The 21,173-nt window shown below is 34.9% G+C and overlaps 1 protein-coding gene and 2 long non-coding RNA genes across 20 annotated transcripts in view; 1 reads left to right on the top strand and 2 right to left on the bottom strand.

Annotated features, from left to right (window-relative positions):
• The window catches only part of LOC133665834 (uncharacterized), an 8,633-nt gene extending 3,917 nt beyond the window's left edge, over positions 1 to 4,716 (bottom strand). Inside the window, exons 1-2 of the long non-coding RNA XR_009829230.1 lie at positions 4,578 to 4,716; positions 1 to 4,438 (exon numbers count right to left, since the gene is read on the bottom strand). The exon at positions 1 to 4,438 is cut by the window's left edge and continues 3,917 nt beyond it. This is a non-coding gene — a long non-coding RNA (uncharacterized LOC133665834). The remainder of the gene's footprint in view (positions 4,439 to 4,577) is intronic.
• Positions 1 to 21,159, top strand: part of LOC107994550 (protein tramtrack, beta isoform) — a 48,779-nt gene extending 27,620 nt beyond the window's left edge. For 8 of the 18 annotated variants that reach the window (XM_062073049.1, XM_062073053.1, XM_062073048.1 and 5 more), the window contains one exon: positions 4,633 to 11,927. In XM_062073049.1, the coding sequence (XP_061929033.1) occupies positions 4,633 to 5,384 (752 nt within the window). In that variant the 3' untranslated portion in view covers positions 5,385 to 11,927. Of the gene's footprint in view, positions 1,555 to 4,632; positions 11,928 to 12,375; positions 12,669 to 14,089; positions 14,366 to 14,442; positions 15,123 to 15,516 lie in introns of those variants that run through there. The other 10 variants (XM_062073061.1, XM_062073066.1, XM_062073060.1 and 7 more) reach the window with 3 other exon arrangements.
• On the bottom strand, positions 13,076 to 14,240 carry LOC114578060 (uncharacterized). The gene is made up of 2 exons (XR_003698669.2): positions 14,102 to 14,240; positions 13,076 to 13,857 (listed from the first exon to the last, which is right to left on the bottom strand). It is a non-coding gene; the product is annotated as an uncharacterized LOC114578060 (long non-coding RNA).
• Positions 21,160 to 21,173: the final 14 nt, after the last annotated feature.

A 21,173-nucleotide genomic window follows, 5' to 3' on the forward strand; every position in this document is an offset into this window, starting at 1 on the left:
TATATACATAAACATATATATATATATATATATTAAAAAAAAAAAAAAGAAAAGAATCATAGTTTATTATCAAGCAAATAAATTACACGCATATGTACACAGACACGTATACAGAGAGAAACACATATACAAAGTACGCGACTGGCGTAAAGATGGTATATATATATGTATATTTATAAATATATATACATACATATATATATATATACACACATTATTATTATTATTGCGATGATTATTATTATTATTATTATTAATATTATTATTGCGATTATTATTATTATTAATATTATTACGATTATTATTATTATTATTATTATTATTATTATTATTATTATTATTATATATTATATATATATATAAACAAAAGTTATATCGAATATATTTTAGCGCTAGTTGATAATACCTATTAACGTCGTTGCAGTTTTTGAAATGATGCGTCAGAAAATGAGAGTTAAAAAAAAGAAAGAGAGAGAGAGAAAAAATAGAAAGAAAGAAAGAAAGAAAGAAAAGAAAAGAAAAGAAAAGGAAAGAAAAGAAGGGAGAAATACGTGGTTGACTTTTAACTTTATTATATTATATACGTTGAATTAACGTACTTCAGTGGGATCCAATAATAAATACGTAGCGGTGTAATCCCCGATTTGGTGCCTTTTTAAGCGACATAAAATAAAAAACGACGATGAAGAAAAGAAAAGTAATAAGAAGGAAGGAAAAAACGGAGGAAAAAAAGAAAGAAAGAAAGAAAGAAAGAAAGAAGAAGAAGAAGAAATAAATTGTTATCGAAGCCCGCGATCGTAGGCGCGCATGCGCGCGCGTGTGTATATCCCTTTTTTTAAAAGAAAAGCAAGAGGAAGAAAGAAAAAAAAAGCGCGCCCGATGATCGCAATCTAGTGCCAAATAAGTGAGACCTTGTCGTTGAAATAACGAGCGTTAAATAAAGGAAAAATAATAATAATAATAATTATTAAAGAGAGAGAGAGAGAGAGAGAGGGAGAGAAAGTGAGAGAGAGAGAAAAATAAAAGAAGTAATAATAATGAAACAAGATGAAATTTTATAGGGAAACTTTTTAGAGAAGACGAGTCTTTTCTGACGCTGGGTAGTCTTAGTATATTTTATATGCACTGATTGTTTGATTATGACTATCGATAATAAAAAGAACGGTGTTCAATAGATTGTAATTGAAAGATTTTTAAGTCTCGCTGTGTACCGACTTTTTTTTGTCTCATACATTCACAGTATCCGTTGTTGCGCGCGCAATGCATACTCACTTTTTTAGAGACGTACTTTTTTTTTTTTTCTCTCTTCTTTTAAAAATTCGTGTGCGTGCCTGCCTGCCTGTTCGATTTTACGAGATCCGCTCTCGCCGCGTAGTAGGCATACAGCGTTTGCCCACGAGTATAATGTGTGTTTAAATCGAAGCATTTAAATCAAACGCGAGGAATCGCATTTCGAGAGAATTGGAAAGATCTCGAAAAATCGTATTTGGCGTAAAATCCAACGTACAAAATAGCGCATCGAAAGATAAAAAAAAGAAAGAAAAAAAAAGTAAAGCAATTGTGTTTTAACGAGTGAAAGAGAAAAGAGAGTTGTTGATTGTTCGACAGAATTTTTTTTTTTTTCTCTCGAAAAAAACAACTAGCGTCTCTTATTGTTTAAACTTGTTTGGGAAAAAAAAAAAAAGGAAAAAGATCGATCGTATTGTTTCTCCTTGTGATAATAACACGTTACATGCGTACACATCAAGGATTTGTCTTTATTCGCGCGAAAATCTAGCGAGTTTCTTGTACGAAGCTTCATCCATTAACTGCAATAACACTTTAGTAAATTTCAGCTGTTACGTCACTTTTAATTTTATACATATACATTTACCGATTTAATTTCGTCGTATGATATTTACGACTGAAATAACATTTCTTTTTTTCTCTTTTTTTTTTTTTTTCTTCTTTTTCTCCTTAACGCATCATTACGAAAAAAGAAAAAGAGAAAGAGAGAGAGAGAAAGATACTTCGAGTATTTTATATCACCGGTGATTTTATTTTTTTCGAAACGAAAAAAAAAAAAGAAAAAGAAAACAGTGATCGAAGAGAGATCGTTGCGCGTGAACTATCCGTTGTAACGGAAAAAAAAAAAAAAAAGTCAATCATAAATTAGTGACCTGGACTTTGTCTTCTAATATATACGTATATACATGCTTGTCAAGGAAAGTAAGCGGATTAATCGAAACTCGGGAAAGAAGGTAATTACCATAAACGATTAACAGCGCCAGTTGTATACACAGTACGCAGTAGAATGTTTATTTGATTTTTTTTTCTTTCGTTGTGTTTTTTCCCCTTTCCCCTCTCGTTATTATTATTATTGTCCGTTATTATTATTATTATTATTATTATTATTATTATTATTATTATTATTATTACTATTATTATTATTATTATTATTATTATTATTGCTATTATTGCTATTATTATTATTATTATTATTATTATTATTATATATGCGTTTATTATTGTCGCACGTATGTGGAACGTGAGTTGTGAATGGGAGTCAGAGACTCGCTTGTCAATCAATTTTTGCACGCAAATCTCTATCCGTATTTCTCGGCTAGTTTCGAGGATGTTTTCTAAAAGCGAGGAATTGTCATCAAAGTGCCATAAGAGTGTTAGTTCGAAACGAAGGATTCGTCACTCGTGCGATTAATTAATTCGCCACGAGTTATCTATACAATCGTTTCTTCTTTTTCTTCTTCTTCTTCTTGTTCTTCTTCTTCCTCCTCTTCTCGTTTTTTTGAAAATATTCTCTTTCCTCTTTGATCTATTTAATCGTTGTATATTTGTTTTCTTTTTTCTCTCTCGTTACTACGTTCCACAGCCGTGTTCTCACGTAGAAATTTCTCATTAGTCACTCGAAAGATCGACCCATTGCCTTTCTCCCCCCCTTTGTGTATATCGATATTATGTCCATACACACACGTACACACGTACATACACACACACACGTTACACACCAAATTCGAAAGATTCCCGCACTCATTACGAAGCACCGTTACTCTTAGCCAAAAATTACTTTTATTTAGTTATTCGTTCTTTTTTTTTTTTTTTTTTTAGCGATCGTGTGGATGCGTTTGGCATCATCTGGCCGATGGTTACTGGATCGACGATCGTTGCCTCGACGACGAGAATAAGAAATAACCGCCTTCGAGCGAAATTATATTTTAAATGGCCCTCGTTGAAACACGAGCCACCTTTGTTTTTGTCGTAAAGAATCGCGGTCGAGCGTGGTCGGGCAAGGAACGATCGGCAACAGGACCATTGGCCACGGACGATCTTTAGATGTTAAGATATTTCCTTCGTTTCGTGGCTTCTTCGAGTAAAGAAACGAACGTTTGTTTTGTTTTGTTTTTTTTTCTCGACAACAACGACAATAACAACAACAAATTTTTCGATCTATTATTATCCTTGTTGTATGTAATGTAATATAATATAATACACGTGTATCGATAAGAGAAAAAGAATCAATGTTCCGGGCTACTCGAGAAGCCAATCGCAACAGGAAGTCAGCGATTATTATTTTTTATGGACTTTTGTTTTGCATGTTGCGTACGCGTATTGTTGATTTATTATTATTATTTTTACTTGTCCGGACAATGAAGCAAAGCGAAATATTTGGAGAAAAAGAAAAGATAAATATATATATATGTACATGGTTTGTTCGTTGCATTCAACTTTGATTTTTTTTACAAGCTATTCAACTTGGCCACTTTCTTCTTTTGTTTTTGTTTTTTTTTTTGTATTGTTATTATTATATCTTTATTCTTTGTTGTCATTGCGTTGCGAGAAACGACTTCTACCTATTCAATCTATACCGATGTAACGTATAAAATTAGATTGATGCCAGAATATCTCGTTTCTCGCAACGAGAATCGAATTTTGTATAGCAACTGTAGAGTCTAATTGCACGACAGATTCGGTACACGAATTCTGCGTTATTGCCATCCATTTGTCTTCCTCACGAATTCGTCCGATATTCTCGTTTTGGAAACTTTCCAGTGCATCCCAGTGAGGACGCATCGGACGAAAGTAACCGAAAGTAACGAATAACATTGGATGAATTCGTTTCTTCCCTCCTTTTCTCCCCTCCCATTTTTCTCCTTTTTTTATTTTCTTTAAGAGTTTTCAGCGCACGTTGGATCGATGGATTTTCTCATGAATTGTATTATCCGTCGAAAATTTTTATTGGATAAAAAAAAAAAGAAAAAAGAGAATGGTACGATAGCTATTTTCGTTTTATTTTCGTTATTTTTTTTTCATCGATTACCTAATTTCTTCCTCGTTATAAACGATTATATTAATAATTATTTTACGTTCGATTATCATGTACTTTTATTTTCAGGTTTTATCCCTCTCGTTCCATCCATTCTTCTCCAATTCTAATTCCATTCTGCACGCACCAAAAGAAAAAAAAAATATTGTACATATATCCACAATGAAATATCGTATCCAGTATTTTATTATTTTCAGTAAATTAGCTCGCAATGCATGCAATGTTTTTTTTTTTTTTTCTACATATCAGTAGTCACCTCTGTTTCACCTCTACAGTCACGAGCCGATTTACCGACTTGGATCTTTTCACAGAGTTCTCATCGGGGAGCGGAAAGTCGGAGGGCGACGGTTGGAAGGAGAAGTGCCGAAATCTCGGCGGATCGACGAATCAGTCATCGAGCGCGGATGCGTCGAGCGGCAAGTCGTCGAGCAACGCCACGGCAACGGCATCATCATCGTCGTCTTCGTCATCGAGCACGACGACCAGCAGCTCCTCGTCCAGCACCGCGTCCAGTTCCGGCACCACGACCACCACGACCACGTCGACGAGAAGCCCCTCGGTCTCGCCCGCGACAGGAAGAAGCGGCAACACCGCGCAGAACAGCGGAGGGAGCAGCAGCAGCGGCGGCAGCCCGGCGCCGACCACCAACTCGTCGGCGAGCGGCCACCAGATCGGTACGATGTCTGCGCCGCCCGGCCGCCAAGTGCCAAAGAGACGCATGAGGCGTCGCGCGACCTCTCACTCCCAGGATCCCGCCGAACAATTGACAGAGATGTCGGTGCGCGGCTTGAATCTCTTTCGTTACGCCTCGATATCCGAGGGCGTTTACCAATGCACCGAGTGCGCGAAACTCGACATCCAGAAGACGTTCAAAAATAAATACAGCTTCCAGCGGCACGCGTTCCTCTACCACGAGGGCCACCAGAGAAAGGTGTTCCCGTGCCCCGTCTGCGGCAAGGAGTTCTCCAGGCCGGACAAGATGAAGAATCACATGAAGACGGTGCACGATTGCTTCATGCCCAAGGACTGCGTGGTGCCGTTCGGCTTTTTTCTCTCGCCTTAGCGGGCGGCGCGAGGGCGAGGTGGGGTGGCGATCGGTCCGTCGGTGCGAGGGGCGACGAGAGGGGTCCACGGTGGCGTCGAGCAGGAGGGGATCGGGGACGTGACGAGGGGATCGGGTTCGAACGTTGAGAGGAGCGCGAGGGGGGCGGCGTTCAAGCACGTGGCCGCCGCCTCGAGGATGGTGTCCGTGTTCAGACGGGGACGTGTTTGAGAGAGGAATGGGAGAGGATACGCCTCTTCTCGGCGCACGGGCCTAGGTCTCTAGTCACCCCAGATCGGCGAGATACGTGGTCAGGACGCATGGAGGGAGGTGCCTTTCGTTTTTCGAGAAGAGATAGATAGATAGAGAGAGAGAGAGAGAGAGAGACCTATCGCATAGCCTATCTCACCCCCGCGATGATCGATTCCCCTCTTATTGAAAGCGCGATCCAATTTCTTTACGCGCCTTTTATGCGATTTTAAATAGTCGTTTTTCTTTTTATTATTATTATTATTATTATTATCATTATTATTATTATTATTATTATTATAATTGTTACAAGACGAAGAAGGGGTAATTGAAGGGGAGAGGGGAAGGGGTCAAGTTGAGGAGACCAACGCGGACGGATCGGATGCAAACACTGCTGTAAGGCGGCACGACGTCGAGTGATCGCGAGGAATTTTCTTTTTCTTTTTTCTTTTTTTTTTTTTTTTTTTCATTTTTTTTTCTAAATCGAAAAACGAGAAAAAAACGCGAGAACTGGTGACTGCTCGAGTAGTGCTGCTGTGTGTGTGTGTTACATTAGTATTATTATTATGATCTTTGAACCGTGCAATAGCGCGCAATGCTTGTGACCGATCCGATGTCTCGTGTCTCCTTCGCTGCTACCTCGTCTCCTCCTATCCCCTCGCCTGTGCTCGTAAAAAGCATGAAAAAGTAAATATATATATATATATATATATATATATATATATGAAGAGCTCGAGTATCGCGAATTAATAATAATTTGGCCAGTTGGAAAGAGGAAGGACTTTTAACGGTAAAACTATTGAAAAAAGGGGTTTATATTTTTTTTTTTTTTTTCTCTTTTTATGTATATCATGCAAGTAATATTTTGTAAGGCGGTTACGTATGTACGATATATGGGAACCATTGTTTCACAATTGCTGAAAATAATCGTTTAATCGTGTCAGGCCCGCGTAATCGAAGAGTTTGTTTTTTTTTTCTTCTTTTTTAATTAAAAAAAAAAAGTCGCAGTATTTTACGCGGGCGTAGTCTGCATATTATAGAATTATAGAATTCCAGATTTTTATTTTGAAAATCGAAATTTTTAACGATAATGGCGAGAAAGAGATATATATTGCTGCGAAAGTAAGAAGAGCTTTCTTTTTTCTTTTCTTTTCTTTTTTTTTTTTTTCGAAAAATATACAATTTTTCATGAACGTGGATAAGAGAGAGTAAATTTAATCGCGCGAAAAATATATGCTATATTTACTTCATTTTTTTTTTTTTTTTTTTAAGCAAAAGTATAAACGGAAATAACGTATAAGCAATAATGGGACTGAAAAAGTATCGTACGGATATATTCTTTTTTCTAGATCGTATATACATATATATATATATGTGTGTATGTATATATATATATATACATATATATATAAAATGGATAGCTTTAAAAAAAATTTTCGATGCTTTAACGCGCGGAATGTTTTTATTTCTTTTTTTTCTTTTTCCATTTTTTCCCTCTTTTCTCTTCCCCCTCCCCCGATATTACTCGGTCTTCCGATTTCACACTGAAACATGAAACATTGATTACGAATATCTTCTCTCTTCTTCTCAGATGTCTTCTCTAAATTTTATTCTGCATCCGTTATGCATTAAAAAAACTCTGCATATATAATTACAACTAGATCATTTCGTTAAAATAGAATAAAAAATTGTATCGAAAAATTTTTGACAAATGTGTACGCAATAATATAATATCGATTCGCATATCAATTTATACGCGCGTGAATAACAACATTTCTCAAAAAATTATTTTTTGAATGAATGAAACGAAAACAAGGAAGAATAGAGATGGATTCATTGGCAGAGTTTCGTAGTCAAAATTTGTATTACTACTACTACCACTACTACTACCACTACTACTACTACTACTACTACTATTAATATTAATATTATTATTATTATTATTTTCTTTTTTTTTTCAAACGTTTTCTACGCCTTCCAACAGATTTGATTCCAATGGTGCGTAACAAAGTATATTTAGCGAGATGATTAAAGAAAAGAAAGAAAGAAAGAAAGAAGATGAAAATATATATTTATAATCACAGAGTTTATTAAAGGTTCGCTACGGGCTCAGGAGACTCGTAGAGTTCATTAGATAGTGCCTAAAATAGAGAAAATGAAAGAAAGAAAGAAAGATGAAAGAAAAAACACGAATTAATACTGCATAGCAGTCTCGGTATATGTACAGGTATTTTTTTTTCTGGGAAAAGTGTATTATAGTTATTACCAATTATTAATTATTAATTATTAATTATTATTATTATTATTATTATTATTATTATTATTATTATTATTATTATCATTATCGATTTACCATTATTCGCACTACTATTAATGCAGCAACAAAAACAATATTATTTTTATTATTCACCGTTACTATTATTATTATTATTAAATATTATTGTTTGATAAGAATTATATTAACTTTTAGCTATGGACAAGCACCGATAAAATTGGTTATTATTGCTAGGTATATAATGCACAGGCAAGCACAGACGAGTTATAGAGAAAGTTATATATGTATACAAACATAGTATATATTATAATGACCCTTAGTTAGTTTCTGGGTCTAGACCGTTTGTTTTTTCTCTTTGATTTATTATTATTATTATTATTATTATTATTATTATTATTATTATTATTATTATTATTATTATTATATTATATTATATTATATTATATTATATATATTATATTATATTATATTATATTATATTATATTATATTATATTATATTATACTTTTTTCGTTCATTCGTTCGTTTAAAAATCTGAAAGAAATTTATTATTTGATACATTGTTAACACGTTTTCTATTTTTTTTTCCGGTGTTGGGACACCGCAGAGTAGAAATAGTTAAATACGAAAATTATACGCACACACATACACGCACGCATACACACACACACACAACACAACACAACACAATATGTACACATACACTTAAGTTTTTTTTCTTTTTCATTTTTTTTTTTTTTTTTTTAGGAAAATATTTCAAACACCGTTCACGCAGTCGAGCAAAACCAATGCAAAACGAAGTTTCACGAAGTTTCGTTCGTAGAAACAATATACGCGATACCATCCCTCCGTATCTGTTCTAAAAATATTCATAGCAGGAAGTTGTGCGGAAGAAGAGGAAAACAGATTTGTTACCAAATTTTTTTTTTTAACAAAATTTTTCATTTCCAATTGCATAAAACGGACAAAAGTTCACAAATTGCTATCGCGTATGTGTATCGAATATTTCAAAATATTATACTAGTTCGTTTTGAAATTATTATTCCTTGCTACACATTTTTTTTTTCTCTCCTTTTAACGAATCTCGCCAATTTTTCTCTTCTTTCAAACTCTTCCTCCGTTATTTCCTTTTTTTTTTCTTCGAATTAATAACAAATTCGTTGCGAAAAACTTTCGAACGAATACCGAACGGAAAGCAGTATTTTGGTCTTCCGCATCGGTGTTATACGCGTGAGAGAGGGAATGAGCGTGGATGTTGATACATGTGATGTGTGTGTTTCGAAGTGATGAACACGTGAGATAAAACTATTTAAAAGAATATATAGATATATATATATAGATATATATATATATATATATGTATATATATATATGTAAAGAGAGAAATATAATATTATGTGAGAGGGAATACGCACCCGCGCGTGATTTCTTTCTGCGAGAAAGAAGCTCGACGAGAGCTTCTCTCCTTTTCAGACCAAGCTCGTACTCGTAGTCGGTATTTAATAAAATGAATAAAAAGAAAAAAAAAATGTAAAAAAAAAAATATATATATATATCTTAATTATACATAATATCGCGTAATAACGAAAGAGCGTTAAATGTAATAATGAGGGGAGAAAAAGAACAAACAATAACGACACCTTTCTATTCTTCTATTCGTCCGAAACAGCGAAATTTTTGTATTTTCAGCAAAAGCGTAACGAAATCCTTGCGTCCAATTTAATTGCGTTGTTGTTACGGGAGAGGGGGGAGGGGAGGGGGGAGGAGGAGAGAAAGAGAAGAAAAAAAAAATGTTATCGTGACATTTTTACTTTGATATTATATTCGAACCGTTTGAGAGACGTTTGAAAATTCATCGAAGGTAAAAAAATTTCAATCTCGAATCGACTTCCAAAACGATTCAACGAAATTAATATGATACGTATTTATTTGAATATATACGTTCGTGAACGAAGCCTTGATGAAATTGTGTATGAATTTGTATGAATCGACGATCGATATATACATATATATATATATATATAAATGGGCATCGTATGCAATTTCAAATATCAATTCGTATTAATGAAGTGAAAAATTACGTCTGTTCAAAACGGGAAGACGAAAGTTTCGTCGTGCGAATAATTTAAAATGAGACTCCTTGCGTCTCGATGAGCGACGCTTAAAAAAAAATAATAAGAAAAGAAGTGACGAGAAAAAAAAAATTTAAATCAACTCTATGACATGTGCAAAAGCAATCGAAAAATTATCGAGTTACACTTTTTCTTTTTTTCTTTACTTTCCATTGTGACTACCTTTATGTTTTAGTTTTATACTATTATTGTAATAGTTCTATTAATATTATTATATTATGTTATTATTATTATTATAATTATTATTATTATTATTATTATTATTATTATTATTATTACACTATTATTATTGTCATCGTCAAATAACGTTTATTATTTTATTTTTAATTTTAACTGTAATCTCGGGTAATTAGTTAGCGCGGTAAGGTGCGTTAGGCTTTAAAAAAAGAAATCACATTAGTAACACAATTAGATGATGGAACACGAGCAACCACGTTATATCGTATTTTTCATAATGCAGATATTTTATTCGAGCGTTGAATGCTGTGTAGCTTGCGACATTAACGCGACGCCTTCTAATACGTTTCCATTTATATTTGTTGGAAGTAGAATTCAACATATAGATGATATATATATATATATATATATATATGTATATACATACACATATATATATATATATTTTTTTTTCAAGACGTTCTGGCTAATAGATTTATTTATATATATATATATATATTTAGCACAAGTTGAATCTGTAATAAATTTTATTCGTACGTTTACACGACGCGATTATGAGTATTTTCTTCGCGTCAAATTGAAAATGGTTGACATTGAAACGATTTGTTTGTTTTTCTCTTTATCTATCGCCAGGACGTCGTTGTTCCGTTGGAAATTTTTTTTTTTTTTGCTCACCGCGAACGAATATCGAAATTCGCGGTCTTTAAAGTGCGCGCGTGTTCAAAGTATCTTATATCCATTTATGGAAGAAGAAAGCTCGAAAAAAGCATCTTGAATAAAGAAAAATAGAGGGAAGAGAAAGGGAGTCACGTATACCACACGTGCTCCACCTGTATTTTTTTTGTTATTTTTTACTTACACATTTTATCGACACTTTAACGAGTGAACACACTTTAACAAAAATTCGCATGTCACCCAATATGTAACGTTATAACGATAATATACACACGCATTATACATAATCGGTATATATCAAGGTATATATACCGACACATATTTGCACACTTGAGAAATTGCACAGCACTATGCATATATGTCTCGATAGAAGAAAGAAACGGTACATATACACACACATACACGGTTATATCGATGACGTTAAACGTAACGGGGAGGAAAAAAAAAAAAAAAAAAGAAAAAACAAAAAAACATGCAGGAGGTTGAAACTACCGCACGATTCAATTAATTAATCGTTAAGTTTTTTTTTTTTTCTTTTGCAATAGAAGAGAAAGAAGTTGCGAGGACTATTATAAGAGATATATAATTGCGTGTACGCGCGCGAGCGAATACAGAAAAAAATTTATTATATATTATATATAAATACTATATTATATTATATGTTATATTATTGTACGTTCACTCTGTTCGAGGGTGGAGACGCGTTTAAACAAGGAAGCAAAAAGAAAAAGGAAAAAAAAAGTTATATACATATAACAGTAAATATAATAAAGGAAACAATGAAGAATGAACACGTTCGCACATTTATCGTCGGTCGGTTGGCTGTACATTTATTCTGATGTACGTACGTATGTACCTATATTATTTGTCGATGCCTGGGTGGCGATAAGAAGGATAATAACGATTTAACGATTATTATTATTTTTATTTGTTTTTATCTAATTGTAGTTTCTTTGTAACTCTTTTGTGATATAGAAACCGCAATAGTCTATCCGACCGTTTATTTCTTGTATCGATTAGCGCAACCTTCATTAAAGCAAGACAGAGAAACATTAACATCTCTCTAACTCTAAGCCTCCGGCTTTTCCTTTCCAACTACTATATTCGTCCTCTCTTCCCCCACTCCTCCCTTTTTCCTCGCGCGTGGAAACAAATGTTCACCTACCAATTACAATTGGATACGATTTCTCGCAAGTTAAACCTACACTTAATTAAGTCTCTTAATTGGAATTAATTTTCCAAGGAATTTTTCTGCCATTCCTTTAAATTAAGGAGACTTCAACAATGATTTCTTGTTAATATACTATTTCAAATATAATTTATATAATGTACACATACAATCATTCGACTCTGTAAAAAACTCATCGGATTTTTTAATCGAGTTCCTCGCTGCCGATCCAAACATCCCCTCTTCCTTCCTCTCTCCCCTCCTCTCTCGCTAATCTCTCGCTAAAACTCGACTAACATTCCTGTTTACCTGTTCTCTATTTCCATGTCCGGCCAGACCAGCTGCCCTGTCTACCGAGCGACATCACGTTTGAGATCTGCACGTCGTCGTCCTCGTCATCGCCACCGCCCCCGCCCCCGCCGCCGCCCCCGTCCGCGCCTTCGACGACGACGGCGACGAAGAGCGGCGAGGAAACGGTGTTCACCGAGGGGAACACGGACGCTACGTACATCAAGTCGGAGAGAGTGGTGAGCGGTATGCACTTCCTCACCGACCGGGAGGAGGAAAGGGGCGATTTGTTGCTGCCCAAGTCGGAGTCAGGGGAGGCCGAACCGGAGGTCAGGAAACAGGTTGGTTGGCCTGCTGCTTTTGATACTTGTTCGGCATGCAGTGCACCAGCTGTGCCACCTGACTTCACCTGGAGGAGGGAGAGGCAATTTGGGATAGCCTCGCCACGGATTTGACGGGGTGTTTTCCGTTCCAAACTCTTCAAAATTCGATTTATAGAAGGGGGGCTAATTTTGAAATGAGAATTTTCCATTCAATAATCCATTTTTTATTGAATTATGATACGTAAGAAATAATTTTTCTCGTGTTTCTAATATATACGTTTGTTGTATCGATGGATGATTACTAAAATTTTACGTTTCTATATGTGAAGTATACTGTGTACACTGGTGAAAAGAAGTTTTGCGGGACGGCGGAATAGGAGCAAGAAATGTCCTTCGCTAGGGACCGTTATCCCCACTTTAGACGCTTTGTTTACAATCTTTGTTGACATCGCACCACACTATAATAATAGATTCAAAATCGTAAAAATTATTTTCATCTATGAAGTTACGTTAGAATAAGATTGAATACGTTACGTTAGCTGAAATATTTTCGAAACTATTAATTATTTTCATAGTATGTCTTTGTATATACGTATAATTATTATCTCTATTCAAATATAAAATTAAATATTTACAAATTAAACTATCGTTAAATAAATCGTAATTAGCTTACGCATATTATGAGAAAATATTTATTATATTATATCGATACGTTAAAATTCTTTTGATTCTATGTCTACGTTAATGCATTAAAGTTTAAATACAGATCGTTGTTTTGAATTAGTATACGCGACAAATATCATGGTAGAAAGAAAAATGCGTGTGAAAAATAAACGTTTCCTTCCATATTAATCAATCACTAATCCGCATTCCTTCCGCCAGATTTTTTTCCACCAGTGAACAATAAGTATATCGATATAAATGATCGATATAAATGATTTCTATAATTCGATTCGAGTCGAGAGTACTTCGTATAGTAGAAAAAGTAAAAAGATTACTTTCGCATAAAAACTGTATCGTTCGAATGCAAAGCAGTCCAAGAAAAAAACACGCGTTCCTTCACCGTCTTATCCAGTTTTATTCTCCGGTTTTCATTAGTGTTTGCTCTTCTTTCGGAGTTCGTTGAACCGCAATTCCTCCGTGTAATTGGCCACGGTGAAGCGGATTTTGTTTCCACTCCGTTTATCTCTGGTGACACCTTTTCTATCTGTCGTTCGTTCAAACAATTGTAAAAAAAAAAACTAGAGCGGAAGAAGATTTATTCTTAGGTATCGAGCACGCAGCTAAATTTCGATCAAATGTCGATATTAGATTTCTATCTCGAATCAAGATGGAAGGGAGAATATTAGAGATATCGAAAGAAAAATTGATTATAAAAAAAAAGATGGAGAATGAGAAAGAGAGAGAGAGAAAAAACCAAATAAACGTTGTTTTACAAGCTGCTGGAATACCTCATTCAAAACGACGGTTCCGTAGTCTGCAAGTGGTGCGGCGAGGTGCTACCGTCTCGAACCCGTTGGTACAGGCACAAGTACAAACTCCACGTCTCCACCCAGGTCACCCAGCCGGCGCCACTGTTCAAGTGCCACAGCTGTAACGCTTACTTCAAGTCCCGTAAAGGTTACATCGGCCATCTAAGCTCTCGCCATTCCGACAACGAAAACGACGAGAACAGGGAAGAGCCGGCCAACAAGAAGGCTCGGAAGACCTCTGACGTAAGTCTTCGAGTCACCCCCCCGCTTCATCCTATCATCGTTGCTTCGTTGATTGGATTTATTTATTTTTTTTTCAGTCTCTTCCTCGTTTCTATTCGTTCGCAATTTTTTCTCTCGGGCATGATACGAATATTTTCGAAAGAATCGTTAGAAATTATTATTGGATATTAGATTTTCGTCGAGTGAAAATTCGCAATTTTTTTTTCTCGAGCATGATACGAATATTTTCGAAAGAAATTATTATTGGACCTTGACTTTTCATTGAATGAAATTTTTCTTTTCACTTTTCTCCGTTTCAATTCGTTCGCAATTTTTTTTTCTCGAGCATGATACGAATATTTTCGAAAGAAATTATTATTGGACCTTGACTTTTCATTGAATGAAATTTTTTTTTTCATTTTCGTTTCTATTTGTTCGCAATTCTTTTTTCTCGAGCATGATACGAATATTTTCGAAAAAATCGTTAGAATTTATTATTGGGCCTTGGCTTTTCGTCGAGTGAAATTTTTTTATACTCTTCAACTACGGAGATATCGAGAATGAATCGGAGAGGCTGTTTTTTCTTGCAACTAAGCATAATGCGCTATTATTTTCGTTCGATTCAGCTCTCTCGCGACTTTCTAACGACTCTCCAACGATTCTCGCGACGATTTCGCGCTCCAGAAAAATTTTAATAGCCCAATTTAAGAATAAAGTTACCAATTCAACAATTTATTATTCTATTGTAATTATATGCAATTTAGCGAGTCACACGAAATTAATAAATATCATTCGAGCTTTATTTCAAATATAAAGTTTGATTTGAATAATAAAAGTAACTTTATTCGAAATTTTCTTACTTCTCCACAACTCAACTCGTTTAAAACACCGAGCATTTAATCTTAAAGCTTCGTTTCACATCCCGCATCAATCGTAATCAATCCGAAAAACTTTATTATTGGACTTGCATGCGCGAAAACGACGAAAGAACAACACCTTCCCCTCTCTCTCCCTCCCTCCCTCCCTCCTCCCCCTTCCAGCATGCGTGACTCTTCCTCGCTTGCTCGAGTCCCCTTCTTCCCCCACCCCTCTTTCCCCTCCTCTTGCATCGATCAATCGGGATCGTTCGGTCGAGAGAGTAAGGGCGAAAATTGTGAAACGTGTCCCGACAGATCGGGAAGGGGCCAGACTGGGAGCAGCAAAGGGAGAAGGAGGAGAAGTTGGTGGCGGACATAATCGATCGGGTGAAAAGGGAGTGCGAGGCTCAGGGTGAAACGGTGACGAGACGAGGCTACTCCAGGCGATCCACCGTGATGAACAGCTAAGGAATGGATAAAGTGACGTATAAATGGGAAATCTTGTGCCATATCATCGTCGTACGATGTCCTCCTCGTGACACGGGTCGAAGAACCTACCCCCTGCCGACGCTCGTCCCACACACACACACACACACACACATGCGTAACCCCTCCTCCCACGTATTTTAGCTGGATACGAGAATAATCCTACACCACGTTGATCAAAGCGAATAAGATACTTTTAGGGACAAATGTTTAAAGATCAAATTAGGATTAGTTTGGACACGTGTTTAACGGCGTTCTATGCTCAATTGTTATCGTCAAAATGATATCGATCTTGTCTGCGACGATTCTATCGTGATCGCACGTCGATTCGCAACGAGGGATCATTGAAGTAATACTCTCCTCTCCTCCTTACGAATTTAATATAAAAATCTTTTTTTAAAAATCAATTTCCGATGCATTGATAAAAAAAATTGATAAATTATTCGAAATCAGGATGTATAAAATCATAAGCAATGGAATCTTTTTCCAATCATCCGAGAACGTTACTCATAGTCAGTTATCCCTCGTTATTTGTCGATATTCCAAATTGTCGACGTTCGTCACGAGGTCATCGTACGATCGATTCAACTTTTTTTGCTGTTATATATGTATGTAGAGATGGGCCATTTAACGTAATTATTTTCGTTATTACTCGACAACAATTTTTTTCTTTCCCCTTCTCTCCAGTCATTGCACGACGAAAACAATTACACGACGTGGTAACGTTACATGGTCCATCCTACGTACGTGCAGCGTAAGATGGCGAATATGCATCTCGACGTATCAAAGAGGCGAGCGTCGGTAGGATGACGATGGATGGTTTTCGATCGCCGAAACGAGGATTACAAACGTGTCTAGTCATAGTGCACGCGCGGCCGCGTATATTTTTTTCGTATATCTCAAACGACCGCGCGTAGGTACATTACGATACAAGAAAAAAAAAAAAGAAAAAGAAAAAGAAAAAAAAATGTATTTGCCAGTTCGTACGCGTGATTCGAATCTATGAACACGGGGCCTGGTAATCGCGTCCATGGCTGCAGCTCGAGAGAAAAATGAACGTAAGTAACGTATACACGTTTCTCTCCTCGTTAAAATTCTCGATCGTTGGTCGATATCGTTCCTTTTGATCTCGATAAATTTCGCGGATCTTCTAATCGCAGCGATACGCGAACGAAAACGCGAAAGTATAGCCGATATGTAGCGAGGAAAAGCGGTATTTTGCGTCTCTGATCGCCGCGATGGCGTAGCTGTCGCTTCGTTTCGCCATGGCTCGGTAATGTCGGTAACGTTAATGGCCACGTGTGTTCGAAATATTTTGTTTTCGTTGAAATTTCGTTGATTTTATTAGGACACGGTTTATTCGCAAGACAATTTTTAGTCCTGTTAATCTCTCTATCGTTGTAAATGATATATTTTAATGATTATTTCATTCTTATAATAATCGTCAATGTATCGATATATTTGAACGACAAAAATATGATTTCTCGTAAAAAAAATAAATCGACATTACTGATCCAAGGTCGAAACGATCGTACTTTATTATTAACGCGAGATGAATTGCGATTCGAGCCTGAGAAGCTCAATTGACGGGAATCCAGTGCCAAATATATATCTTCCCAGGCGTACGATATCTCGTTGCGTATAAAAAAAATGCGAATGTTCACTACGATACGCGATGAGAGCGATCGTTTGCTCAAAAGTGCAACCGTACTACTAATTTCCTTCGATTTTGTTCCATTACGTTCATTTTGTTACATTCGACGTGTGCAGGTGTTGCGTGTTATATCGTGATCCGCGTAGCCAAATATGCTCCTTTTTGAAAACATCGTACAGTGATGGGACGCGTGAACGTCACGCGTGAAATTCATAGAAATTATATCGGTATACGGGTATTGATACATGTAAGTCGCGTGAATGACGTTCACGAAGCTTTCCATTCGAAAAAAATAAAGTTGAATATAAATTTCAAAGGAGAAAAAAAACTTCAGCCGAGTTTTATAACGTGTCCGACACGAAATTTTATTACGTATAATTTAAAATTATTCCGACATAATTTTACCATGCTTTAAAAGTTATTAGAAATTTATAAATCGTATTTTTAGAAAATATAATTTATCTCTTTACGAAAAATTCGAAGTAGCTCTGAAATTATTTTAAGGCATTTCTTCATCAATTTTCCAAATCGAACAAATATCGAATAATATACATGTACACAAATTTTTAACGTGAAAGTTTTTTATTCGTTTTAAGAAAATTTAACGTTTCGAATATAATCTCTTAAGAGCGTTTTTCAAGAGTGGCCTAGTTACTGCTGCCACCATAAAATTTTATTGTTGAAGTATGCGTGGAGAGCGTCATATATGGCGATAAAAATTTCTTTATTGCATTATAATTACAAGATTCGGAGGACGCTATTAATTCTTTGAATTAACGTGTAATTTTAATATAATAAAAAATCTTTAGATGAGTACAAAGATTAATAAATTTCTTATACCACGCTAAAGAAATTTTAAATCTTCAATGATCTTATTTAAACATCTTTATATTCGTCTAAAGAATTTTTGTTATATATAGTATGTGTGTATATATATATATATATATATACATATACATTTCTCTTACACACAAGAATTTACATTTGTTAATCTATGAAAAAAGATTTTTGTCGCCATACAAATCATGCTAATTAAATATTTCTCTAACCTCTAATACATTATATAAATATTGGGTGGCAATAGTTGCCAGGTCATTTTATATTTATCGATATGATCTTTTTATCTTGACAACAGCAATTACATAAATTAAAATTTTATCTAAAGTGTATATCAAATAATATATATTTATAATTAAAAATTTTATTTATTATCCATTTTAAATATATCGCCTAAAATTTAAAATTATGCCAACGTGAGCATAAATAAGCCTAACATTGGCTTAAAATTTAATTATAACGTCTAGTCATAAAATAAAACTTGGAAATATTTGAGGAATCATGAAAATTGTAAATAGAAATATTTTATGAATATATTATTCCTGCATGTAATTCGTTTTTGATCGTGTACAAAATTACGCGATTCGATATACACGCACCTGACATACTCGGACAAATTAGTTGGGCACGAATAGTGTCGCTAGAAGGACGGTAGATAGATCGATAAATAGATGAAAATATATCTATACGTGCGCGAAGTACGAATAAATATGATATAATGCGCGCTGGCGATAATTTACGCGAGAGCATTATATATATTAATCTTGCTGAATATTCCAAGAAAGTCTGTCCATTTTTTCGAATGTCTCGAAAGTATTTTAATCTCTATTTACTTGTTGCGTGTCATACGACGCAACGGCAGAAGAATGAATTGCGTTTCACTCAAAGTTTTAAACACATAATTACAATTAGTAGAGTAGATCGTGCGTGGACACTGTTATACAGGTATGAACGCGTACGTAAACTGACTAGTGATTAAGTTCGGTGCTAATCAAGAAAGATGTATAAATTATACACATCATTTTATTACAAATAACGATTGCATCAATTACGTTTTTTTTTCGAAACAAGCGAATAGGTTTAACTCTTTGAAGGAATTCGAATCGAAATCTAACCTCATTAAAAATCGAAAAAGCTTTCATCAAAAATTAATCACGTCATCTAGATGTTATATTTTACCTCTAATTTTTTAATAGACAAATATCTTGATGAAAATACACTCGAGCATCGCTCGAACGACACGTGATTCAAAACGCGTGCTTCACGTGTATAATCTAACCTCCAAAGAGCTAAGCACAATTCACAATTCAAGAGGCAACTCTCTTCTGACATTGCGCGAATGGATTTTGCACGTAATTATGTACAGGCGCGTATTTGCCAGCAAACCTCTGTACGTATACCATAATTTTAATCCTATATATGTGCATAACAAGATTTGCGTGCACACTTTGATGATTGTATACGGACAGAGGATATTAATCGACTTCTGTCGAGGTAAAAACACGAGCCACTTTTCGTCTTCCTTTTCTTTTAAATACATCAAACACACATGTGTTTATTTTAATAGAATTACATAATCGACTGAGCTAACGAATGCTTATGATTTGTTACGAGTATTTAATTAATTATAAACTTTAACGATTTAATGGATCTAGATAATACACGAGATGTAAAAATTAATATAAATACGAATACTCGAGAAGAAAAATTTAAAAGTGTTAAAGCAGTAATAATAATGATTTCACGTTTCTGGGACGTTTTAAGATAAACCGCGCGCAGGTCGTGCCATAATTTATAAACATTTCTCTCGGAATTCTTAATGCGCCCCACTAGCAGTGAGAAGTGCAAATAAATCATTCGGAGGAAAAAGTAAAACTCATAGATGTCTCACGGTACACTTTGCGAAGCATCTCGTGTTTTGTGCCAATCATCCATGTTTCAAACCGCCCAATGATATTTAAATCTTCCTTCCTACAAATAGTTATTCTTTTTCAAAACGAAAATGAAAAATAATAGGTCCAACGAACGTATACGATCCATTTGAAAATTAATCATTGATAATAAATTTGAAAGGATATAGCGTTTAATATATACTATGTAATATATATGTACGTATATGATAATATGATAATATTGCATAAAACAGTTTTGTGCCCTAAATTATTTTACTTATCTTGTCTACCTTTACTATAAAAATTTCAAATCTATCATTATCAGTCGTCTTCCTCGTTATTATGTTACGTAATAAATTGTAACATTAATACAAATGTATATATATATTATGATACATAGATATTTGTATAAATGATTTGTAATTTATTCCCTCGAGCAGAGTGTATGTGATGTATAACTAAAGTGACCTTTTTCTTCTTGATACGATACGAGTTAGAAAAAGGAATGTTGATTTCAATCAGAAGGATATAAACAGGCAAAGTTCATTCGATCGTGCTATCAGATCATAAGTTTTTCTTTAATGACAGACTTCCTTTGTTTTATAACGGATAGAATGATATTAAATACCGTTGGAATTACAAGAAGACGAAAGAGTGGCTCCCTCGACATATTTCAATCTTCCGTATTGAATCTTAAGTGTTACTAATCGTAAGATCGTAAGGCTGACCTCCTACGTCTAATATGACGATTCAAGTTGAGAGTATTCCGAGGAGATAAATTATTTATTTGTTTACGATAACGAGGCCGTTTGTGAATCGTATTTCGGGCAACTCGCATAGACTTGGAAAACTACCATTATATATTATGGAGATAACGATAACCGCCCGAAGGTGCGACCCCGTCTAAAAGTGCACGAAAATCACGAGCACGTATGTACTATATAATTAAAACAAAAGATATAACAAAACCATAGTACTTACGACAACGCTAATCATCTGCGATGAATAAACATTACAACTAATGAATGAAATGGAACGTATTGTGCATTATATGTCGGGAAAGAAATAAAATCAAAATGAATCGATTGACATCGTGCTTTTTC

Source organism: Apis cerana, linkage group LG3 (genome assembly GCF_029169275.1).
Source record: "Apis cerana isolate GH-2021 linkage group LG3, AcerK_1.0, whole genome shotgun sequence".
Classification (NCBI taxonomy): Eukaryota; Metazoa; Arthropoda; class Insecta; order Hymenoptera; family Apidae; genus Apis; species Apis cerana.